This window comes from Sus scrofa, chromosome 12 (assembly GCF_054392235.1).
Source record: "Sus scrofa isolate SSC_HxYL_T2T_F1_AM1 chromosome 12, Sscrofa_HxYL_maternal_Yorkshire_Landrace_v2.0, whole genome shotgun sequence".
NCBI lineage: Eukaryota > Metazoa > Chordata > Mammalia > Artiodactyla > Suidae > Sus > Sus scrofa.
This window is the reverse complement of record NC_139394.1, coordinates 16,763,893-16,784,957: the sequence shown is the minus strand read 5'-3', so window position 1 is coordinate 16,784,957 and position 21,065 is coordinate 16,763,893. Positions and strand designations below refer to the sequence as shown.

The 21,065-nt window shown below is 47.0% G+C and overlaps 1 protein-coding gene across 2 annotated transcripts in view; it reads left to right on the top strand.

The window, feature by feature from the left end:
- The window catches only part of ITGB3 (integrin subunit beta 3), a 58,870-nt gene that overhangs the window by 27,669 nt on the left and 10,136 nt on the right, over positions 1 to 21,065 (top strand). The window contains exons 3-12 of one of the 2 annotated variants that reach the window (XM_084982928.1): positions 214 to 409; positions 1,989 to 2,241; positions 3,734 to 3,896; positions 4,934 to 5,095; positions 8,295 to 8,390; positions 8,814 to 8,903; positions 9,566 to 9,705; positions 10,888 to 11,312; positions 17,229 to 17,451; positions 18,673 to 18,773. In XM_084982928.1, coding sequence (XP_084839054.1) covers positions 214 to 409; positions 1,989 to 2,241; positions 3,734 to 3,896; positions 4,934 to 5,095; positions 8,295 to 8,390; positions 8,814 to 8,903; positions 9,566 to 9,705; positions 10,888 to 11,312; positions 17,229 to 17,451; positions 18,673 to 18,773 — 1,849 coding nt within the window. Of the gene's footprint in view, positions 1 to 213; positions 410 to 1,988; positions 2,242 to 3,733; positions 3,897 to 4,933; positions 5,096 to 8,294; positions 8,391 to 8,813; positions 8,904 to 9,565; positions 9,706 to 10,882; positions 11,313 to 17,228; positions 17,452 to 18,672; positions 18,774 to 21,065 lie in introns of both variants that reach the window. The other variant, NM_214002.1, reaches the window with a different exon arrangement.

Here is a 21,065-nt window from a genome sequence, read left to right as displayed (position 1 = left end):
GCACTCATCCAATCTTTCCGACGCCTCAGTTTGCCCATTCTGTACAACAGGCCTGCAGACTACCTTAGGAAGGACCACACGAGTTCTTTTATGTTGGTTTAGCTCCAAAGTGCTGGGTAAACTCTAGGCTGTTTGGCGGTGGCAGAGCCCGCAGGAAGTAGAGAGCAACCACAGCTCTGACCATGGGGCTTCCCTTGGGCTCCTGTCTTACAGGATCTGCCTCTGGGCACGCCCCGCTGTAACCTGGAGGAGAATCTGCTGAACGATCACTGTAACCCGAAGTACATTGAGTTCCCCATCAGTGAGGCCAGAATCCTGGAGGCCAGGCCCCTGAGTGACAAGGGCTCTGGAGACAGCTCCCAGATAACTCAAGTCAGCCCCCAGAGGATCTTGCTCCGGCTCCGGCCAGGTAGGGGTCTTGCAGGGTCTTGCATGGAAATGGAGTGGGAAGAGGAGGATGTGGGGAGAAGTGTGGGTGGGAGAATGGAAAAAAAAAAAAAAAGATTTGGGGACCTGAAGACAGAAGATCTGAGTCTGAATCTTGACTCTTCTGTATATTAGCTGTTTGATCTTTGAGCAAGTAACTACCCTTCTAGCTTAATAGCTACTCAGAAATGTTTGTTTCTTTGTCTCCCCAATGCCTGTTTTTTTTTTTTTTTTTTCCTTTTTTGGGCCACACCCAGGCTAGGGGTCAAATCGGAGTTATGGCTGCTTGCCTATACCATAGCCACAGCAACACCTGATCCTTAACCCACTGAGCAAGGCCAGAGATCCAACCAGCATCCTCATGGCTACTGGTCAGATTTCTTTCCACTGTGCCACAATGGGAACTCCCCTCCCCAATGCCTGTTTTACCCAGTGTATAACTTTATATTGGTGCTCAAATGAGGTGTAAGATGAGAGAAGTTTGGAATGAGCAGGGGCTTGCATAGGGGTAGAGAAAATAGGGACAGGAGACCCTCAGAGGAAGGGTTAGGCTAAGAAACAGGCTTTTTGCGGCATTGATTTTTTTTTTTGCCTTTTTTTTCTGGGGCGGGGGGTGCTGCCCCTGTGGCATATGGAGGTTCCCAGTCTAGGAGTCTAACCCGAGCTACAGCTGCTGGCCTACGCCACAGCCACAGCAATGCCAGATCTGAGCCGAGTCTTCGACCTATACCACAGCTCACGGCAATGTGGGATCCTTAACCCACTGAGCGAGGTCGGGGATCGAGCCCACAACCTCATGGTTCCTAGTCGGATTTGTTTCCGCTGTGCCACAACTGGAACTCCTTGAGGCATTTGATTTTGACTTCACAATTAAATCAAGAATTTAAGAATGTACCTTCTACATGCAAGACGTGTTGGGTACAGTGGGATTCAGAGAAGGGAGGGACATAGTTCCTGCTTTTAATAGAGTCTGAAGTGTAGTAGCTGCCGGCATTTCTGTGACTCAGGGTGGTGGACCCTTCAGACCCAGAGGATTAGACAGATGGGGATTTTGAGAGGGTGGCAACGTTTAGAATGGAAAAGGAAAGGTTCAAAATAGGAAGTCAAGGAGCTCCCGCTGTGGCGCAGTGGTTAACGAATCTGACTAGGAACCATGAGGTTGCAGGTTTGATCCCTGGCCTTGCTCAGTGGGTTAAGGATCCGGCGTTGCCGTGAGCTGTGGTGTAGGTCGCAGACAGGGCTCGGATCTGGTGTTGCTGTGGCTGTGGTGTAGGCTGGCAGCAACAGCTCCGATGAGAGAGACCCCCTAGCCTGGGAACCTCCATATGCCATGGGAGCGGCCCTAGAAAAGGCAAAAAGACAGGGAAAAAAAAAAAAAAAAAAAAAAAAAAAAAGGAAGTCAAGAGATTGAAAGAGGAATAGAAGTGCAAGGGGAGAGGAGACGGGACCAGGGCTTTCAAGTTTAGTTTGATCAAGAAGTTACTTCATTCCGACTGTGTCCAACTTTACTTAAGTCTTAGAGGGAGAAGAGGAGAAAGAATTAACGTCTTTCTACCTTGCAGATGATTCGAAGAGTTTCTCCGTCCAAGTCCGGCAGGTGGAGGATTACCCTGTGGACATCTACTACTTGATGGACCTGTCTTTCTCTATGAAGGATGATCTGGAGAGCATCCAGAACCTGGGTACCAAGCTGGCTTCCCAGATGCGTAAGCTCACCAGTAACCTGCGGATTGGCTTCGGGGCCTTTGTGGACAAGCCTGTGTCACCTTACATGTACATCTCTCCACCACAGGCCCTCAAAAACCCCTGCTATGAGTAAGTCTCTCCTCTAGAAGCCAGCAAAACATCCTTCCCCTCTGCCCCAGGCAGGTCCAAGTCCTGCTCCCTATTTCTAGTTCTAGAGTGGCTTTGTTGCCTGCCTTCTGGACAAATGATATCTCCTCTCTACCTTGGTCTTCCTGCCTGGCAAGTGCCAACCCATTGATCTAAAATGTTATATTAATAGAGTCTAAGGCTGTTTGGAGACCTAGAAAGAAAAATTCATCAGCTTCTTGGTTTTGGTCATAAATAAAGAGTAGACAAGTGAGAATAGGAGGGAAATGAGATCAAAAGTAGAGAGAAATTTATGGAAAGGTAAATAGAGGAATTACGGTTTCAGAAGGATTGGTTCCACTGTTATTGTCATCACTGTCCTCATTATCAAGACTACGAGGTCTTCAGAGTTAAAATGCAAGGAATTAAGTCCTAGAGGAACATAAAAGGGTGGAAATGAGGGAGTTCCCATTGTGGCTCAACAGATTAAGAACTCAACTAGTATCCATGAAGATGCAGGTTCTATCCCTGGCTTCACTCAGTAGGTTAAAGGATATGGCATTGCCATGAGCTATGGTGTAGTCTGCAGACACGGCTTGGATCCGGTGCTGCTGTAGGCTGGCAGCTGCAGCTCTGATTTAATTCAGCCCCTAGCCTGGGAACTTCCATATGCCACAGCTGTGGCCCTAAAAAGAAAAAAAAGAGTGGAAATAATATTTATTGAATTCTCTAATAGCATAAATTGATGTGTCCCTCTGTTGAGACTTTGGCTTACAACTGAATGGCTTATTTATTTAATTGGCAGAGACTAAGAAAATTCATGGGTTATAATTTTGAATGAGCCTGACAAGGTATGAATTTACTTTGTAGAGTTGGAAGTTATATGGTACCTTCTGTCTGTGTTGTAAGTTTCCCCAGTAAAGATGTCAGCCATCAATTAAACGGATAAACCATTGAGCTGGGGACAGAAATGCTCCTGTTTGGCCCAGATCTATCAGTTTATTGATAGCTCAGGGCCAGTAAGTTATTGCCAAACTTTTACTTAATTGTTGTGTTAATGTTACTTTAAAGAAGTAAGTATGAGGTGATAGCAATATCAACTAGAGCCTCACTCTGATCTAAGATCTTTACATACATTAACCAGTTTAAGCCTCCCAACAACTCTTATGAGATATGTTCTGTCATGTCCTCAATTTTTTAGAGGTTAGGTATAGAGAAGCTTGCATAGGGTCCCATGACTAGTAAGTGAAGGAGCTGGGATTTGAACCCAGGCAATCTGATTCCACAGTTCACTCTCTTATCCTCTGAGCTAGCCAGAAGTAAAGTCAGTGTGATGCTTTAGGTAATTTGAAGGATTTGGAGTCTAAGCTGTCTGGGTAATTGTAGTTGTATAGAGCTGGCCTGGGCAAACCACTCTCCCAATCTGTCCCCCTCTTTTCCCCTCCTACTCCTTTTCCATCAGCTGTCTGCTTAAATGATCTCCTTTCCTCCCTAGTATGAAGACCACCTGTTTGCCCATGTTTGGCTACAAACATGTGCTCACACTAACTGACCAGGTGACCCGTTTCAACGAGGAAGTGAAGAAGCAGAATGTATCACGGAACCGAGATGCTCCAGAGGGTGGCTTTGATGCCATCATGCAGGCTACTGTCTGTGACGTGAGTTTAGAGGGCATGGAGTGCCCAGTGTGATTGGCCCAGATCAAAATGGGGCAGGAAGAGGCTCAACTGTGGGAATGTCTGTGTGAAATAAGAGATAGGAACCAAGCAGAACTTCGTACATTATGAACCAGAAGTTCTGATATGCAGTCTCTGCTTGTATCTGCTCCATGGTGAGAACTGTTATGTTTTGGAACCTTAGTGGTCTCCGATGTTTCCTGAAGAGAGCATCTCCCCACCTTCTCTGGAAGTGTCAAGGCTGGGTTAACTCATCTCAGCAAAGGGGCAGATGTTCAGATGGGATTTTTTTTTTTTTTGTCTTTTTGCCATTTCTTGGGCCGCTCCCGCGGCATATGGAGGTTCCCAGGCTAGGGGTCTAATCAGAGCCGTAGCCACCAGCCTATGCCAGAGCCACAGCAACTCGGGATCCGAGCTGCGTCTGTGACCTACACCACAGCTCACAGCAACACCGGATCATTAACCCACTGAGCAAGGGCAGGGACTGAACCTGCAACCTCATGGTTCCTAGTTGGATTCATTAACCACTGCGCCACAATGGGAACTCCCAGATGGGATTTTTTTCCTAGCCTAGCCCTGCTCTGCAGATGCAGGTGGGTTTCTAGATGGGCCATGTAATTATCATTGAAAAAGTTATATTTGGGAATTCCCTGGTGGTGCAACCAGTTAAGGATATGGTGTTGTCACTGATGTGGCTCGGATTGCAGAGATCTCTGGCCCAGGAACTTCCATGTGCCACAGGCATGACCAAGGGAAAAAAAAAAAAAGAATAAAAAAAAGAAAAAGTTATTTTTGGAGTTGATGTATGTGTCTTTCAGCTGCTTAAACTATTTAGCTATGAGCCTATTTTCCCAAGAGAACAGAAACCCCTGAGTTGGAAAGCTTCAGCTTGTGTTCTAAGGAGTGGGACTGAGGCCCTTCTCCAAGACAATGCCTCAGGCAGGGAGCTCCTTAGGTCTTCGTTTTCTACCAGCGACATGGCTAAAGCTGCTCTCTCTCTTTTGCCATTTTTTGAACAGGAGAAGATTGGCTGGAGGAACGATGCATCCCACTTACTGGTGTTTACCACTGATGCCAAGACCCATATAGCGCTGGATGGAAGGCTGGCAGGCATTGTCCAACCCAATGATGGACAGTGTCATGTTGGCAGTGACAACCATTACTCTGCCTCCACTACCATGGTGAGATTCTTGGTACCATGTGTGCCCCCTCTTCACTCTGGCCAGGACTGCTCAAACCCAGGCAGGGTCTTTGTGTGACTATGAAAATGACAGCCCTTCCTGTGGGCCGGGTGCAGGGCTTTGTTCAGCCTGCCCTCAATTCTCCCACCTACTGGATACCCTCATCCAGGGTACAACCTGCACAACCATTAGAGATGGTCCTGGCTGTGATCAGTGTTTCCACTTCCTCCAGCCCCAGCAGCAGCATCGTGGCTTCCAGAATGGGCCCAGAGGACTTCTGCAGGTCCAGTGGAGAGCAGGCTGTCCTGTCTGGTGTGTGTGGATTAGCCCCTTCTTGGAATATCAGGCTCACTTGTGGTTACTGGAAGAAGACAGAGGAAAAAGAGACAGAGATCGTCAAAAGCATGAAGGGCCAGTCCTGCGAGGATGGGTTAAAGGGCTCAGAGTCATTCAACTGGAAGACTATACGATGGTTTAGCTGATACATGAGACGACTTTAAAAAAAAATTATTTATTTATTTAATGGTTTTTAGGAAAGCCTGCAGCATATAGACGTTCCCAGGCTAGGGGTCAAATCAGAGCTGTAGCTGCCAGCCTGCGTCACAGCCACAGCAACATGGGATCTGAGCTGCATCTGCGACCTACACCACAATTCACAGCAATGCCGGATCCTTTAACCTACTGAGTAAGGCCAGGGATCGAATCTGAGTGTCCTGGATACTAGTCACGTTCGTTACCACTGAGCCCACGATGGGAACTCCTAAAAATTTATTTTTTATTGAGGTAACATTTGTTTATAACACTATGTGAGTTTCATGTATATAACACTATTTTTCTACTTCTGTATACATTACAGCATGCTACCACCAAAAATCTAATTTCCATCTGGCACCACACAGTTGATTCCCTTTACCCATTTTGCCCTCCCCCTCAGCCCCTTCCCTTCTGATAACCACTAGTTTATTTGAGAGGACTTCTTATAAGTTGTTTTCCATGTCCATAGAAGGTTAAAAGAAAAGTTTACATTGAAACAAGAGGAACTGCAGTAAACCATGAAGAAAATGTATAGACCGGCAGAAGGCTGAGTATCTAGGAGCAAGTGTGAATGCTTTTGAAACTGACAGCACTAATGACCTGAACCTGGCCAGAACACAGATTGGGACTTGAACCCACTTGCCAGGACTTAAACCCAGCCAAAATCTAGGTCAGGACTTGAACACAAGTGCCAGGACTCAACCCAGCCTAAAGCCAGATTGGGACTTAAACCCATAGTTTTCTTTCTTTCTTTCTTTCTCTCTTTCTTTCTTTCTTTCTTTCTTTCACAATGATCATCACAATCCAATTTCACAGGATTTCCATCCCACATCCTAAGCACATCCCCCCACCCCCCAAACTGTCTCCTTTGGAGACCATAAGTTTTTCAAAGTCTGTGAATCAGCATCTGTTCTGCAAAGAGGTTCAGTCTGTCCTTTTTTCAGATTCCACATGTCAGTGAAAGCATTTGATGTTGGTGTCTCATTGTATGGCTGACTTCACGTAGCATGATAATTTCTAGGTCCATCTGTGTTGCTAAAAATGCTGGTATTTCATTCCTTTTAATGGCTGAGTAATATTCCATTGTGTATATGGACCACCTCTTCTTGATCCACTCCTCTGTCGATGGACATTTAGGTTGTTTCCATGTCTTGGCTATTAAACCCATAGTTTTAAATTTGAGTTACTTACACCGTGTCTGGACTCAATAAGGTTCAGGTTCTTTATGCCTCAGTGCAGAAGGAATTCAGCAAGAGACAAAGTGATAGGCAAGAAACAGATTTTTTAAGATAGGATACTTGTAAGAGATGCATGCAGGTAGGCAAGGAAGCTCTGCCCCCAGGATCTCATGGGTTGCAGTTTTATAATCCAAGGGGAGTGGGGTGTTGGAAAGGCCCACCTCTTCCTTGTTGGGAGTAGTAGCTCCTCCTTAGTATCCAGTAAGGTGTGTATTCAAATCAGCTGAAGGGCGGTCCTCAAACTCTTGCCCTTGGTTTGAATCAGAATGCAGGCCTCATCCCTCCCCCACCCAACGACCTGAGGCAATTCTTGCACCTCCACTAGTCAAGCAAGCCTGCCTTGTTCTGGTGGCTTTCTTGAACTTATAGTGGTCTCCCAGCATCCCCCAGGTTTCCCTCTTTATCTGCGATCCCCTATTGGGACTTCTACAACCACCTGTGCCTACTCCATCCCTATCACTTTGTCTTTTAAAGACAGTGTAGCAGCTACTTCATCTAGGTAGCTTAAAGGTACACCTGTGTAAAGGCAGGAGTCTGAGCTGGATGATCTCATGAGTCCCCTACAAGGTCCAGGATCTTAGGGACATGTTCACAGTTCACCAGCATTCCCACTGTGGCTTGAGTTCCTTGGTGTCAGCCATATCCAAGTTGAGTACAACTAGGCAATGGATGAGTCCATAATCATTGACACCTTGTCTATGCAGGGCCTTGCCAGGGGATGAGGCAGATAAAGACACTATATAAGGTTCCCAGCCTTAGAGAGTTTTTGGTTTAGTTGAGATGTGGTACCAGTAACACAAGATGTGGTACCAGTAACACAAGATGCATGGTTAATGCTAACTGGGTAGAGAAGTTAGTAAGGGCTTTAGGTATTTTAAGGAGGAAAGCTCATCATGAACTGGGATGGTCACAGGAAGGCCTCCTGGAGAAGGTGGGACCTGAGCTGGGTCCTAAGGAAGGAGGAAGATTAGCAAAAAGCCCACTCCAGGTGGGAGGATGAAAGTGGGCCAGCTGAGTGGTAAGTGGAAGGGGGAGAGAGGTGAATGATTGGAAAGGAAGGTTGAGATCGCATGACAGAGGATTGCGAGCACCAAGCCAGGGAATTTGTCAGTAGCTGCAAAACAGAAGGAAGCTTCAAAACAATGTGGCCTGGCAGCACCTGGCCCACAGAAGCTGCTCTTGGTGTGAATGCATCAAATTCAAGTAAGAAGAAGGTGCTTAGTTTTGGCACCACCAGCCTGTACCTCTTCATTTATCTCTGGAGTTCACAACTTACTTACTTTGTGTTTGCGTCACGCTGATTATGGGTGAACAAGTTTAAGCCTTACCATGGTCTGAGCCACAGCTCATATTAGCTAAGACCTAAGAATTCAGGGATGTATGTGAAGAGACGTCTTAACTAACCTCCACACCCTCCCTTTTTACAGGATTATCCCTCTCTGGGGCTGATAACTGAGAAGCTATCCCAGAAAAACATCAATTTGATCTTTGCAGTGACAGAAGGTGTAGTTAGTCTTTACCAGGTGACTTTGCCCTCCTGGAGCGGGAGTGGGGCCTGTGATGGGTGGACCTGTCTCAGGGAACCAGTTCACAGTAGCTTCGGCCATGGTACCCAACCAGAAAAGATCCAGGAGCTGATAATTCCTCCTGGTGGCCTCTCTTCTCGAACCTTGAACCTAGCAGGGTGGGGGTATTGCTGTTTGCAGTGGTGGAGGGAAGTAATTTGGTGGGTGGGTGAGAGTGTGTGTGTATGTGTGTGAGAGAGAGGTTCTCTGTAATTTTTCTCAGGGCTGAAAAACTGCTAGATTTATTCCTAGCAGTGACAAGTAAAACATCCTCCCTTTTCCTCAATTTTCATTTCAAGACCCTCAGTCTGATTTGGGGAGGGCTTTTGGAGACCACTACCTTCATCCGTCATCCCCGGACATCTTTGTCTTCCTTTCTAGAACTACAGTGAACTGATCCCAGGGACCACAGTGGGGGTGCTGTCCTCCAATTCCAGCAATGTCCTCCAGCTCATTGTGGATGCTTATGGCGTAAGTGTCTTATGCCAGGAATAGGCCTGCTAAGAGTCCTTTTTACTTGGTGTTACCCTGGAGGGCTCAGATTTGAGAGTCCACCACGCAGCCTTCCCTGCCTTCCTTTTGTTCTTCTAGAGGCCATGTGATAACCAGCACTGGGAGGAAGGCAGCCTTCTGAGACAGAAACGGCTCAGAAAGGAGTGCCAGGGAGCCTTCGGAACAAAGGAGGAAGGGCTTAGGGAAGGTGGAAGGGAAAGTGGATGGGGCAGGTGAGGTACAGAGTGAGGGAGAGCTGGGCTCCAGCAATAGAGAAAGAAGGCAGCTGAACCACGGGGAATGCGAGGTCGATTAAAAATTATGTAGAAAGTGCTACTTTCCAAGGTGACCAGTGTTAGCACTCCAGTCTTGCATGACCCTGAGGCCTGCAGGAGGGCATAGCTGCTTTAGATTTTACCCAGATTCATCTAGACACAAGTGGAGAAAGAGCAGGTCCTGGGCAGGAAATAGAGCAGGAAATAGGGTCCCAGGGAAGCTCTGGCAGCTTCTAGGTGAACCTCAGCACCGGGCGTGACAGGTGAGTCTAGGACCACCTGGCAGGTTTTGCTTGAGATGGAATTGGCTCCTACTCATTTCATCTCAGCCCATTTTCTTATCTTCTCTTGCCCTTTTCTGATCAGAAAATCCGCTCTAAAGTGGAGCTCGAAGTGCGTGACCTCCCTGAGGAGCTGTCGTTATCCTTCAATGCCACCTGTCTCAACAACGAGGTCATCCCAGGCCTTAAGTCTTGTGTTGGACTCAAGATTGGAGACACGGTGAGGTGGGCTGGGTGGGGGCTAAAGCTGCAGCTTTAACCCTCCCTGTGCCCTGGAGTGTCCATGGGTACCCACCCATTCCTTCCCTGTACCTTCTTCCTGGACATCCTTACAAGTTAGATGTGGTAAAGCTGCCAGCCTTCTCCTCTGAGGCTTCTATTGCCTAATTCTTCTCTATCATTAAGTAACTTCAGGATTTTGAAAAACTTGTGTTTACATTACCTCTATTTATGCACCATTGATTGCAAATGAAAATATTTCTTACTTTCACCCTGCAACCAGTCTCCAGCACTGCACCCCCTGCAGTATATTTCTTTGCTTCACAGCATAAAATGACAGGGTCCTCTAAATACTTAGTGAGCACCGACTTTGTGCCAGGCATTGTTCTAGCTGCTGATGATTTGGCAGCAAATGGAATAGGCAAAAATACCCACCTTCATGGAATATCAGAATACAAATGTCCAGTCCCTCTGTGGCTTTCCTTTCTTAGTGGTTGGTTTTCTTCTGCTCCTGCCTTAGAGGAGAGGGGATGGTGAAGGGAGTGGGAAGAAAAAAGGGGGCTATCTATAGTTATATGATTTATATCATCTCTGTCTATATTTCTGTCATCATCTATCCATCCTTCCGTCTATACATTCTAGGTACGTGTGCACTCACCCTAGCAAGAGATAGTGGCCTGAAATGTATTCGATTGCACAAGCGATGAAATGTTATTCGATTGCACAAGCGATGAAATGTTAATGTGGCAATTGAACAGTAGACCCCGAACCTGTGGTTGGCTACTGTGTGGCATTGTGTAGTGCAAAACAGTGCTTTGTGTATCTTGATAATATTATGTAATCAGTTCTAGCTTAGTTGGTCAAGGTAGGGTGTTTACAAGATCACAGGTTCTGTTTCACTTGAGCTGGATTATTTCATGTATGGAATTAAAAAAACTACCTCATGACAGTACAGTGTGTCTATGCTCAGCCAGATATGTCACAACTGCACAATTCTCCACAGGCTTTTGCTTTGGCATTGCAGATGCTGGTAGCTGGAAGGCTGAGGAACGCCAGCTTGCTGGAGGATAGGACACCCAATTTGGGTATTCCTGGGCAGGGCAGGGCACAACTTCTTTCCCTCCGGGGCTGGAATGTCAGCAGGGTCCACCCATGTCTGAATGCAATCTTACTTTCCATCCAGGTGAGCTTCAGCATTGAGGCCAAGGTGCGTGGCTGCCCCCGGGAGAAGGAGAAGTCCTTCACCATCAAGCCCGTGGGCTTCAAAGACAGCCTCACTGTCCAGGTCACCTTCAACTGTGACTGTGACTGCCAGGCTCAAGCTGAGCCTGACAGCCCCCGCTGCAACAATGGCAATGGGACCTTTGAGTGTGGGGTGTGCCACTGTGGGCCTGGCTGGCTGGGGTTCCAGTGTGAGTGCTCGGAAAAGGACTACCGCCCCTCCCAGCAGGATGAGTGCAGCCCCCAGCAGGGCCAGCCCATCTGCAGCCAGCGGGGCGAGTGTCTCTGTGGCCAGTGTGTCTGCCACAGCAGTGACTTTGGCAAGATCACGGGCAAGTACTGTGAGTGTGACGACTTCTCCTGTGTCCACTACAAGGGGGAGATGTGCTCAGGTGAGTAGAACTGCACCCGCTCCCCTAATCCAGTCCCAGTACCCACACAGGCTCATTCATCTGCTGCCTCTGGAAACATAAGCAGGCCAGAGCTTGAGGTGGGCACAGGAAGGCCGGGGCAGAGCTGAGTAGATGGTGGTCTACTCCCAGTGGCACAAAACAGAAATAAGGTTCTCTTTAACTCCTCTCAGTTCCCTGTGTCCTTGCTTGAGGGGCAGAAGGAAGATAAATGAGTGTCTAGTCTTCTCTCCTAGAAGATTGTGGGAAGGCGTAGGGAAACGAGAGTAAAGATATTTTTCTTTTCTCTCTCTGCCTTTCTCCTAGTATTTTTTTAAAATATACTTTATTTATTTGGCCACACCTGTGGCATGGGGAAGTTCCAGGGCCAGGAATTGACCTTGGGCCACAATTGTAACCAGAGCCACAGCAATGACGTCAGATCCTTCACCCACTGAGTCATGAGGGAACTCCCCTTCTGCCAGTATTTTAAGTCACTGGTTCCTAATACTTTTGAAGATATGGACCAACCTCTTTTCAGTTAAAAAGAAAATCACCAACTGATGGTCATTAAAATTTTAGCATGTATAGATTTAGAAAATACATTATGAGACTATGTAGTGAAGTTAGTAACAATTATTTTACACTTTTTTTTTAATCACAAAAGACATGGAAAATACATGCAAGATAGCGGAACACATTGAATGAGCCAATAAACTTAGAAGAATGACTGGAAAATAGTGATTTCTTGTTAAACATTGGTGTTATCCCTGTTGGCATACTATTACTTTTTATATTCTAGATCACTATTGTCCAATATGGTGGTTATTTAAATTTAAAGGAATTAAGTTTAATTAAAATTTAAAAACATTTAAATCAAAAATAAATAAAAAATTTAAAAAATTAGTTTCTTTTTCAGGATCCGTATGTGGTTCATGGCTGCCCTCTTGGATGGCACTGCCATGGAGAGACCCAGTCTACAGATTGGGGATTATGATTTTGAGTTCTTCCACCTGCAGGATACTGCGTTGTCCTTCTTATTACAAAATGCAGTAACATCTTAAGGCTCATTGATTATCTCAAGAGTTGGTTTCTTCTTGCCCAAGCCCACTCCTGGGGTAATTCACCAGTTAGAAGAAATCCAACTAATTTTTTTTTCTGTGCCCACAGCATGTAGAAGTTCTCCAGCCAGGGATCAAACTTGAGCCACAGCAGTAACCCAAGCCATAGCAGTGACCATGTCAAGTTCTTATCTGCAGGGCCACCAGGGAACGCCAATGTGTTCTTCATCTGCAGACATACTGACAACACTCCCAGAGGCAATTAGGCAGTCTGCGTTGTTCCCGGGCATGGGGGATACACTTTTGCTGGGCTGTAACCTCTGTGGCTTAATATCCTCTGTGAGAGAGAGAGAGTAAAGGTATTTGTAAATTGCTTGGGACTGGTTTGTGGGTGTATGGTGAGGCCAATCAAACACAGATTATCATTGGCTTCTGGGATGATCAAACCCGTGATCCAGATTGGCTTCTCTTGGATTGGAGTTTTCTAACCAGCTGAGCTCGTCCACCCAGATATTCGCTTTAACATCAGCCTTCAAAAAAGCTTGATGAGGGAGTTCTTATTGTGGCGCAGTGGAAACAAATCCAACTAGTATTCATGAGGATTCGGGTTTGATCCCTGGCCTCGCTCAGTAGATTAAGGATCCAGCATTGCTATGAGCTGCGGTGTAGGTCACAGACGCGGCTCGGATCCTGCATTGATGTGGCCATGGTATAGGCCTGCGGCTGTACCTCTGATCTGACCGCTAGCCTGGGAACTTCCATATGCCAAAGGAGCTGCCGTAAAAAAAAAAAAAAAAAGCCAAAAAACCCCCAAAACCTTGATTAGAGGGAGTTCCCATTGTGGCTCAGTGGGTTATGAACCCGACTAGTATTCATGAGGATGTGGATTTGATCCCTGGCTCCACTCAGTGGGTTAAGGATATGGCATTACCGTGAGCTGTGGTGTGGGTTGCAGATGAGGCTCAGATCCTGCGTGGCTGTGGCTGTGGTGTAGGCTGGCAGCTGTAGCTCTGATTTGACCCCTAGCCTGGGAACTTTCATATACTGTGGGTGCAAACCTAAAAAGGAAAAAACAAACAAAAAACCCCCAACCCCCCCAAACCTTGATTAGAAAGTAAATCTGTCATTCTTTTTTTTTTTTTTTTTTTTTGGTCTTTTTTGTCTTTTTTGCATATGGAGGTTCCCAGCTAGCGGTCAAATTGGAGCTGTAGCCACTGGCCTACACCAGAGCCACAACAACAAGGGATCTGAGCCACATCTGTGACCTACACCACAGCTCACAGCAACGTTGATCCTTAACCCACTGAGCAAGGCCAGGGATCGAACCCGTAACCTCATTGTTCCTAGTCGGATTTGTTAACAACTGAGCCACGACAGGAACTCCAAATCTGTGTCATTCTAAACCATGCCCAAGTCATATCAAAATTCTCCTATTTATTACCTATAACATTGTTTCCTTTACTCATGCCAACAAAATTTTACAGGTGGATTGGAAAAAAATAGTATCCGAGAGATTAGGAGAAAGAGAGATCAGATACGCACATGCAGGCATATACAGATGGCAGTTTGAATTAGAGGGTGAGGCAGGAATTTCAATTCCTTCTAGTATTTAACAGCATTTACATAATATTCAAAGTGCCAGAGGGAAGGGTTAGGTTTGATGCAGGAGAGCCATGAGTAGAGAAGGTAGGGATTGAGGGGAAGAGGGCCACACTGGGAGAGGCCGACACATAGCCTCCCGCGGCCACCAGGGCTGGAAAAGGCCAGTGCTCCTTCAGGGCCTGATGGTTCCTGGTCTGGTGTGAGGCTTGTGGGAGGGATCCTTTGGCAGAGCGTGTTTCCTTTGGCTGCCGGCCCCGCTGAAGCCACCAAACAAAGCTGCCTGGGTCAGGACCCCTGGTTCCTGCCTCCCAGCAGTGCAAGAACAGCTCGTCCTCAATATGCTCCAGCCTCTTCCATGAGGGAACCCCTGCAGCCTCTCAGAGGCCTCCCCCTCCCACTTGCTGCCAGGGTGTTGGGTGCCCACTGGCCTCAGGTCTGGACCCTGTGGTTCCATCATCACATTCTCCAGTGACAGAGACTCAAGGACACATGCTCATTGTCCGCCTGCTCTGTGCCAGGCAGTCGGTCTGTATGGGCAAACAGGGGTCACACATGATTCTTGATCTTGCAGAGCTTATAGCCTGACTCGCCATAGTCTCTCCTTGGAGCTGCTGGCTTGGTCTGTTCTTTGCTTCAAGCAGGGGCTCTTGAGGGGGGAGCACTGTGACTCAGCCGCTGTTCTAGCCCCTGGCCTTCCCTGTCCTCTCCTCCCCTCTGGAGACACAGTTCTTGTGGTCCCCCAGTATCAGTGCCCCTCAAACATCAGGATATGCATCCATGTCCTCAGGGGATGCCTCCACCTACGGCATCCATGAACATCCATTGATCAGGCACCCACGTGAGTCAGCTTCTGTCCCGCATGCTCCACCGTTGAGGGATAGGAGAGAGGCACGAATAAGACAGTTTTGTCCTCCACTAACCTAGCTGAGGAGAACTCCCAGAACCTGTTGGATCCTGAAAGTAGGGTGTCCTCAGGGAGTGTTAAAGGAGTCTATTGGAGAGAGATTTGGGGTGGGGGGAGCCTGGGCGGCTTCATGGAGGAGGAAGGGGTGGCTCCTAAAGGAGAGCAGTGGAGTGATGCTTTAGCCCAGAAGGTCAAGCTATAGGGAGAGTGGCTGCATTCTTTCACCTGAATGCACAGTGAACAAACATGCATTCTTTTGACTCCTTTGACTCAGCTCTCCCCCACCCCTCCCTCTGCCTTCTTCCCTTCTCTTCTTTCTCTTCATTTCCTAGCCCCCTCCCCTGACGTTCCGGTGAACCCAGGCTCAGCCACCCTTTGGCTGGAGGGGTGCCAGTCCTGTGACATTACCACACTGTGGTTTCCTTTTAAGGATTGGCCCTGCGGGGGCTTTGGAGTGAACCCCCTGGCTCTGGGTTGCCGCTTCCGCTCCCCAGCTCACTCCCTGGCTGGTCTGGCAGACTGTCTTCTCAAAGATCACTTTGTTTTGCCTCACAAAGGATATACTATGGGACAAGGGTTTCTGAGGAGGCCTCTGAGCGCTGCCAGGCCTCTCTGGGGTCGCCCTTCCCTGTCTGGGTGCTGTGGCCAAAAGCTGGGTGTAGTGGACAGGGTAGGGTTCCCTTCTGCTGGCTGGCCCCCACATCCTCCAGCTGCTATTAGGGATGTTGATAATACCTCACAGCTGCCCCTTCTCTGCAGAATTATTTTCAGCAGAACAGGTGCTGTCTTGCCCTCAGACTCTGGCCAAGGACTGATGGACAAGGTGTTACACAAGGCCAGTGGCTTTACCTTAGGGTTATTGTGGTGCCTCTCAGGCTAAGGGCAGTCTCAGGCTGAGACCACGTTCTTGCCAGCTGTCGACTCCTGCCCTGTCCTGCTTTTCTCCTTCCCTTCCATTTCTGGAACAAGAATCCTCACCACAAGATATACTTCTATGGAACCCAACCTCAAAATGCAGTCTTTCTTCTTTCTCCACCTTTCTGCCAGCCCAGTATCTCTACTCTCTAGATATATTTGGCAGCTGGGGCAGATGAGGTTATGTTTCCCATCCTTCTTGGGAAACAGAAACTTCTTGCCAAGGCAGTAAAGTGTGTCTGAGTCTTGAATACCAGTGTGGTTCCTAGGACTGGTATCAGCCATCCTTTAGTGAGTGATACTCATCCAGAGGGACCTGTAGTGGCCAAGAGACATAGTCAGACCCACTGGGGTTGCTGGGGAGCAGGGGGTAACCAGCTGGTTCCTCTTTGAGCCTGGCTGTGTTCCACCCTCTCCTCCACCACCTTGGGGCCCATATGCTCACACAATAGCATGGCTTTCAGACCAATGCAGGTTACTTCCCCTTGCTCCTGCCTTTCCTCTGATTAACAGTCAGATTTTTATTATTCATCCACTTCTTCCTAATTCAGAGTCCTGGATAATGAGTCACCTTTCTGCAGGGTTTAGGAGCCAAGTTTTAAAACTTTGTTAAATGAATTTTAGAGGAGTATAGTGTTAAGAGTTAATGCCTTCATGCAAGCAGTCTAACCCCTCATCTAGTCTCTCTCTCCCATCTTCTATATTATAGGAAGGCGAATGGGTCTTTCCTATTAAGGCTGTTGTCTCTTTGAGATACTACGATAATACAACCCAGAACACATGTTGGTGAACATTTATGTGTATTTTCCAGGAATTTAACTGGGATGTTAGCTGCATGATAGTAGGGACCTTGCCTGTCTTGATCACTGCTGAGTCTCTAGTGTTGAGGATGTTGTAGGAACTCAGTAAATATTTGCTGACTGAATGGATAAATAAACATTAATTGTATGCCTACTCTGTATCAGATGTTATGTTAACCACAAGTGATGGAAAAGTGAATATGATTTGTGCTCCCCATCAGAAAGCTCATAACCCAGAAAGAGAAACAGATAAACAAGCAAATGGGTTGAACGTAAGGGTTGAAATAGAGGGGAAATAAGTGTTGGGTGAGCCCATGGGCAGACTGTTGATTTGGCCTGGGGCGGGGGGTGGGGGGTGAGTCAGAAAAAGTGCCATGGGAGAGGAACATTTGAGTTGAACTTTAAGGGGTGAGTAGGAGTTTGGTAGTGGTTACAGAGTGAAAGGGCATCTAGGTAGAGGGAACAGCATGCAGAGGACCATGAAGCTATGAGGACCGCCCGGAGGATGGTGAACGGCTCAGTGTGGGGGCTAAAGTGTGGCTGTGTCAGGGGGTGATGAGGGGTAAAGCCTGCAGCAGATCAAGCTAGAGCGGGGGCCTCACCGGCTGATGTGCCCCTCTGGATTGTGTGCTTTCAGGCCATGGCCAGTGCAGCTGCGGGGACTGTCTGTGTGACTCCGACTGGACTGGCTTCTACTGCAACTGTACCACGCGCACCGACACCTGCTTGTCTAGCAACGGGCTGCTGTGCAGCGGGCGGGGCAATTGCGAATGCGGCAGCTGCGTCTGCATCCAGCCAGGCTCCTACGGGGACACCTGTGAGAAGTGTCCCACTTGCCCTGATGCCTGCACCTTTAAGAAGTGAGTGGGCAGAAAAGTGAGATGGAGAGACTTGGTTGTTTGGGACGAGGGTGAGGGAGGGTCCCCAGACTAGGCAGGTTTTATCTGTTACTCACAGGCTTTAGGGAGAGGAGCCTCTTCCAGCAAATGACTAGCTTTTCTTTTTCCATTGAAAACTTGGGGGAAAGTTGAGGGTAGAGCCAAGAGCACAGGGCACAGGGTAGTACCAGCTAGACCATAGTTGGAGAAACCTCTTTTGGGCTGGATTCTGAATTCCTGAGATGGGATGAGGGCTAAACTGGGTAGCGTCTGGGGAGTGTTCCAGTGCTGATGTTCTGATTCTGTGGGGGCTGTGGGGCTGGAGTAATGAAGGGTACTATGTGAAACAGGAGATGTTCACCACATTTTTAATTACTGACCTGGGGGTCAGAGGAAGCCCCCGTCAGCCCAAGTCTGTGGCATTGCTGTTTCTCTTACTGCTTTAAGCAGGGCTGGATTCATGGCATACAGTCTGCACATTTATGCAGAACCCCATGCTTGGAAGGGCCCCACACTTCTGTCAATGCTCTGCTGTCATTGTTCTGAAATTCCTGATTTTTTTTTTGGCCCTTTTTAGGCCCACACCCACAGCATATGGAAGTTCCCAGGCTAGGGGTTGAATTGGAGTAGCAGCTGCCAGCCTACACCACAGCCACAGCAATGCGGGATTTGAGCCTCAACTGCGACCTACACCATAGCTCACACGGCAATCCCGATCCTTAACTCACTGAGCAAGGCCAGGGATCAAACACACATCCTCATGGATACTAGTCAGGTTTGTTACCACTGAGCCACAATGGGAACTCCATGAAATTCCTACTAATTTTTGAATGAGGGACCTGATATTTTAATTTTTCATGGGGTCCCCAAATTATGAGACCAGTTCTGACTTTAAGGCTCCCAGAAGTGGCATGGGGTTCATGCTCCTGTCACAGTCTTAGATGGAACATGAAGAAGTTCAATGAAGTCACCTAGGAGATCCTGCCTACCAGGCTTTACCTGTGGCTAAGCAGGTAAAGTTCCTCCTAAGTTCTCACCTCTGAACTCCAGGTGTGCCTATCTGGGCCCCCAAGGTTGTCTTACAGATGTTTTTGCTTGTGTGTTTTCAGAACAGTTTTCTGGGGTATGGTGGGCAGAGCCAGACTGAAACACACTTAGGTGTGTTCCTTCATTGCCTTCATCCCTGTGTCCTCTCTCCTCTAGGGGGTGTGTGGAGTGTAAAAAGTTTAACCGGGGATCCCTCTACGAGGCAAATACTTGCAACCGTTACTGTCGTGATGAGATTGAGTCTGTGAAGGAGCTTCGTAAGTTTGGCATGTCATAGAGTTACACATACCCAGGTTCTAAGTTCCTCTCAACTCTCATCTGTAAAATGGAAAAGTAATTCCTACCTCAAAGGCATGCTGTGCAGGCCTGATATACTGTAGGTGTTTAATAAATGCTGGCTTCCCTTAGAGTCCTCTTGCATCACTGCTGATTTGTTCCCCTGCTGCTTCCCAGAGCCCATGGACTCAGCAAAATGCTGCAAATAACTTTTAAAGTATGTATGAGCCAGGCAACCCTGACTTTACCACCCCAAGGAAAGCAAGATAAGTTGCCCCATTTACATGTGAAGAAACTTGAGAGGCAAAGTAAGGAAGTAGTTGCCCATGATCCTCTGAGCTTAGTAGGCTAGTAAACATTTATAAACTTTACTTAACTAAGAGTGTTAAGCAATGCCCAGGCATATAGTTTTGCTGGTTTAGAGGGAAACCTTCACCTTTATGGATTTGTAGCCAAAATCACTAACCTGAAGCCCTTTGGGCTCTCTGGAGCTCCTCCTGGAGAAATATAGACCAAAAGTCTTGCCTGCAATTGTTCTAATTTGTATTTCATCTTGACTTAGAAGGAGATGATCTTTGCTGCTATCAGTACATCTGATGTTGTTATCTGGGCCTGCTAGTCATTGGTGGTGTCAGGGAGATAAGTGATCTCCATGAAGGCAGGAAACATTTTCAGTGAGAGCTGCAGTAAGACACAGTTGGCCAGCCAGCTTCTGGGTAGGGGTGTTATGGGAAAGAATCAGATCTCTGAACCCTTTGGCTAGTATCAGAAGTGGGGCTGGGGTGAGGGTAGTGATTTGGGGATTGAGTGTAAGGAGGCAGTTTTTTCTCTGGAGGAGATCAGGCTTGCTATGATTAGCTTAGATGGAAGAGGCTGCTGAGATAGGAGATATATATATATATATATATATATATATATATTTTTTTTTTTTTTTTTTTTTTTTTTTTTTTTTGTCTTTTTGCCATTTCTTGGGCCGCTCCCGTGGCATGTGGAGGTTCCCAGGCTAGGGGACTAATTGGAGCTGTAGCCACCGGCCTACACCAGAGCCACAGCAACGCGGGATCCGAGCCGCGTCTGCAATTTATACCACAGCTCACAGCAATGCTGGATCCTCAACCCACTAAGCAAGGCCAGGGATCAAACCCGCAACCTCATGGTTCCTAGTTGGATTCGTTAACCACTGAGCCACTGAGCCACTGGCGGGAACTCCAGGAAATATTTTTTTGTCACCTAACCAGATGGGTATTACGAGTTAGTTGTTAAGTATTACCCCATTCCCCTACCAAGATAATCATAAATGCTTCTTTGTATGAAACCTTGTAACTTACACAAGTTATAAAAGTATCTTTTCATTGTGTTATTCTTCTCCTAACAATCTAGTAAAGTAGAATTTAGTACTATTGGTATCTTCATTTTTGAGGATGAGGAAATTGAATCTCAACAAAGTTAAGTAACTTGCCCAAGCAAATTAGTGGTGAGTTAAGATTAGAATGAAATCCTGAAATCCTTACTCTTTCCACTCTACTGAAATACTGCTGTGGTTTACCAAAAGCTTATTGAGCTAAAGTCTGTAGGATGTGCTTTGAGACTCATGTCCTAGTCCTACTCCATCACTTCTTTGCTGTATGACCTTGTCACATTTGCTTAATCCCATCGTGTGTCAGTTTTACCCATCTGGTAAAACTGGTATAGGGCTTAGTGCAGCTGTTGGAGGGTAATCCATAGTTTCAGAATAATGTCAGAATAACAGATTTTAGAATTAGAAGAGGAAAAGAATGGATATATTTATACATATAACTGATTACTTTGTTGTACACCTGAAACTAACACAACACTGTAAATCAACAATCGATAAAAATAAAAATAAAATAACATGCAATAAATAAAAAATAAAATTAGAAGGGACGAAGCCAATAAAACACGATGGGGGTCAGAGAAGAGGAGATGGCTCTGGAGAGGAACACTGGATCAGAAGCAGAAATAGAAGAGATATAAGGGCTGAGTAAACTGTTGAGAATCACTGAGCCAGCAGAGAAAGGAAAGAGAGGGAACACCCACTGTGTGTTAGGTAGTTTATGTTGTTTGATTCTCAGCCGTCCCTGTGAATGAGGGTATCTTTGGTATCTTTTTCTTCCACAGAAGAAGGAAGGGAGATTTGATGAGGTCAAGTGACTTACCCAAGATCACACAGCTGGTAGGTGATCCAGCCAGGCTTTGAATCAGATTATGTAATAGAATGTCATGTCCCTTCTAGAGGAAGGAATAAGAGCCAG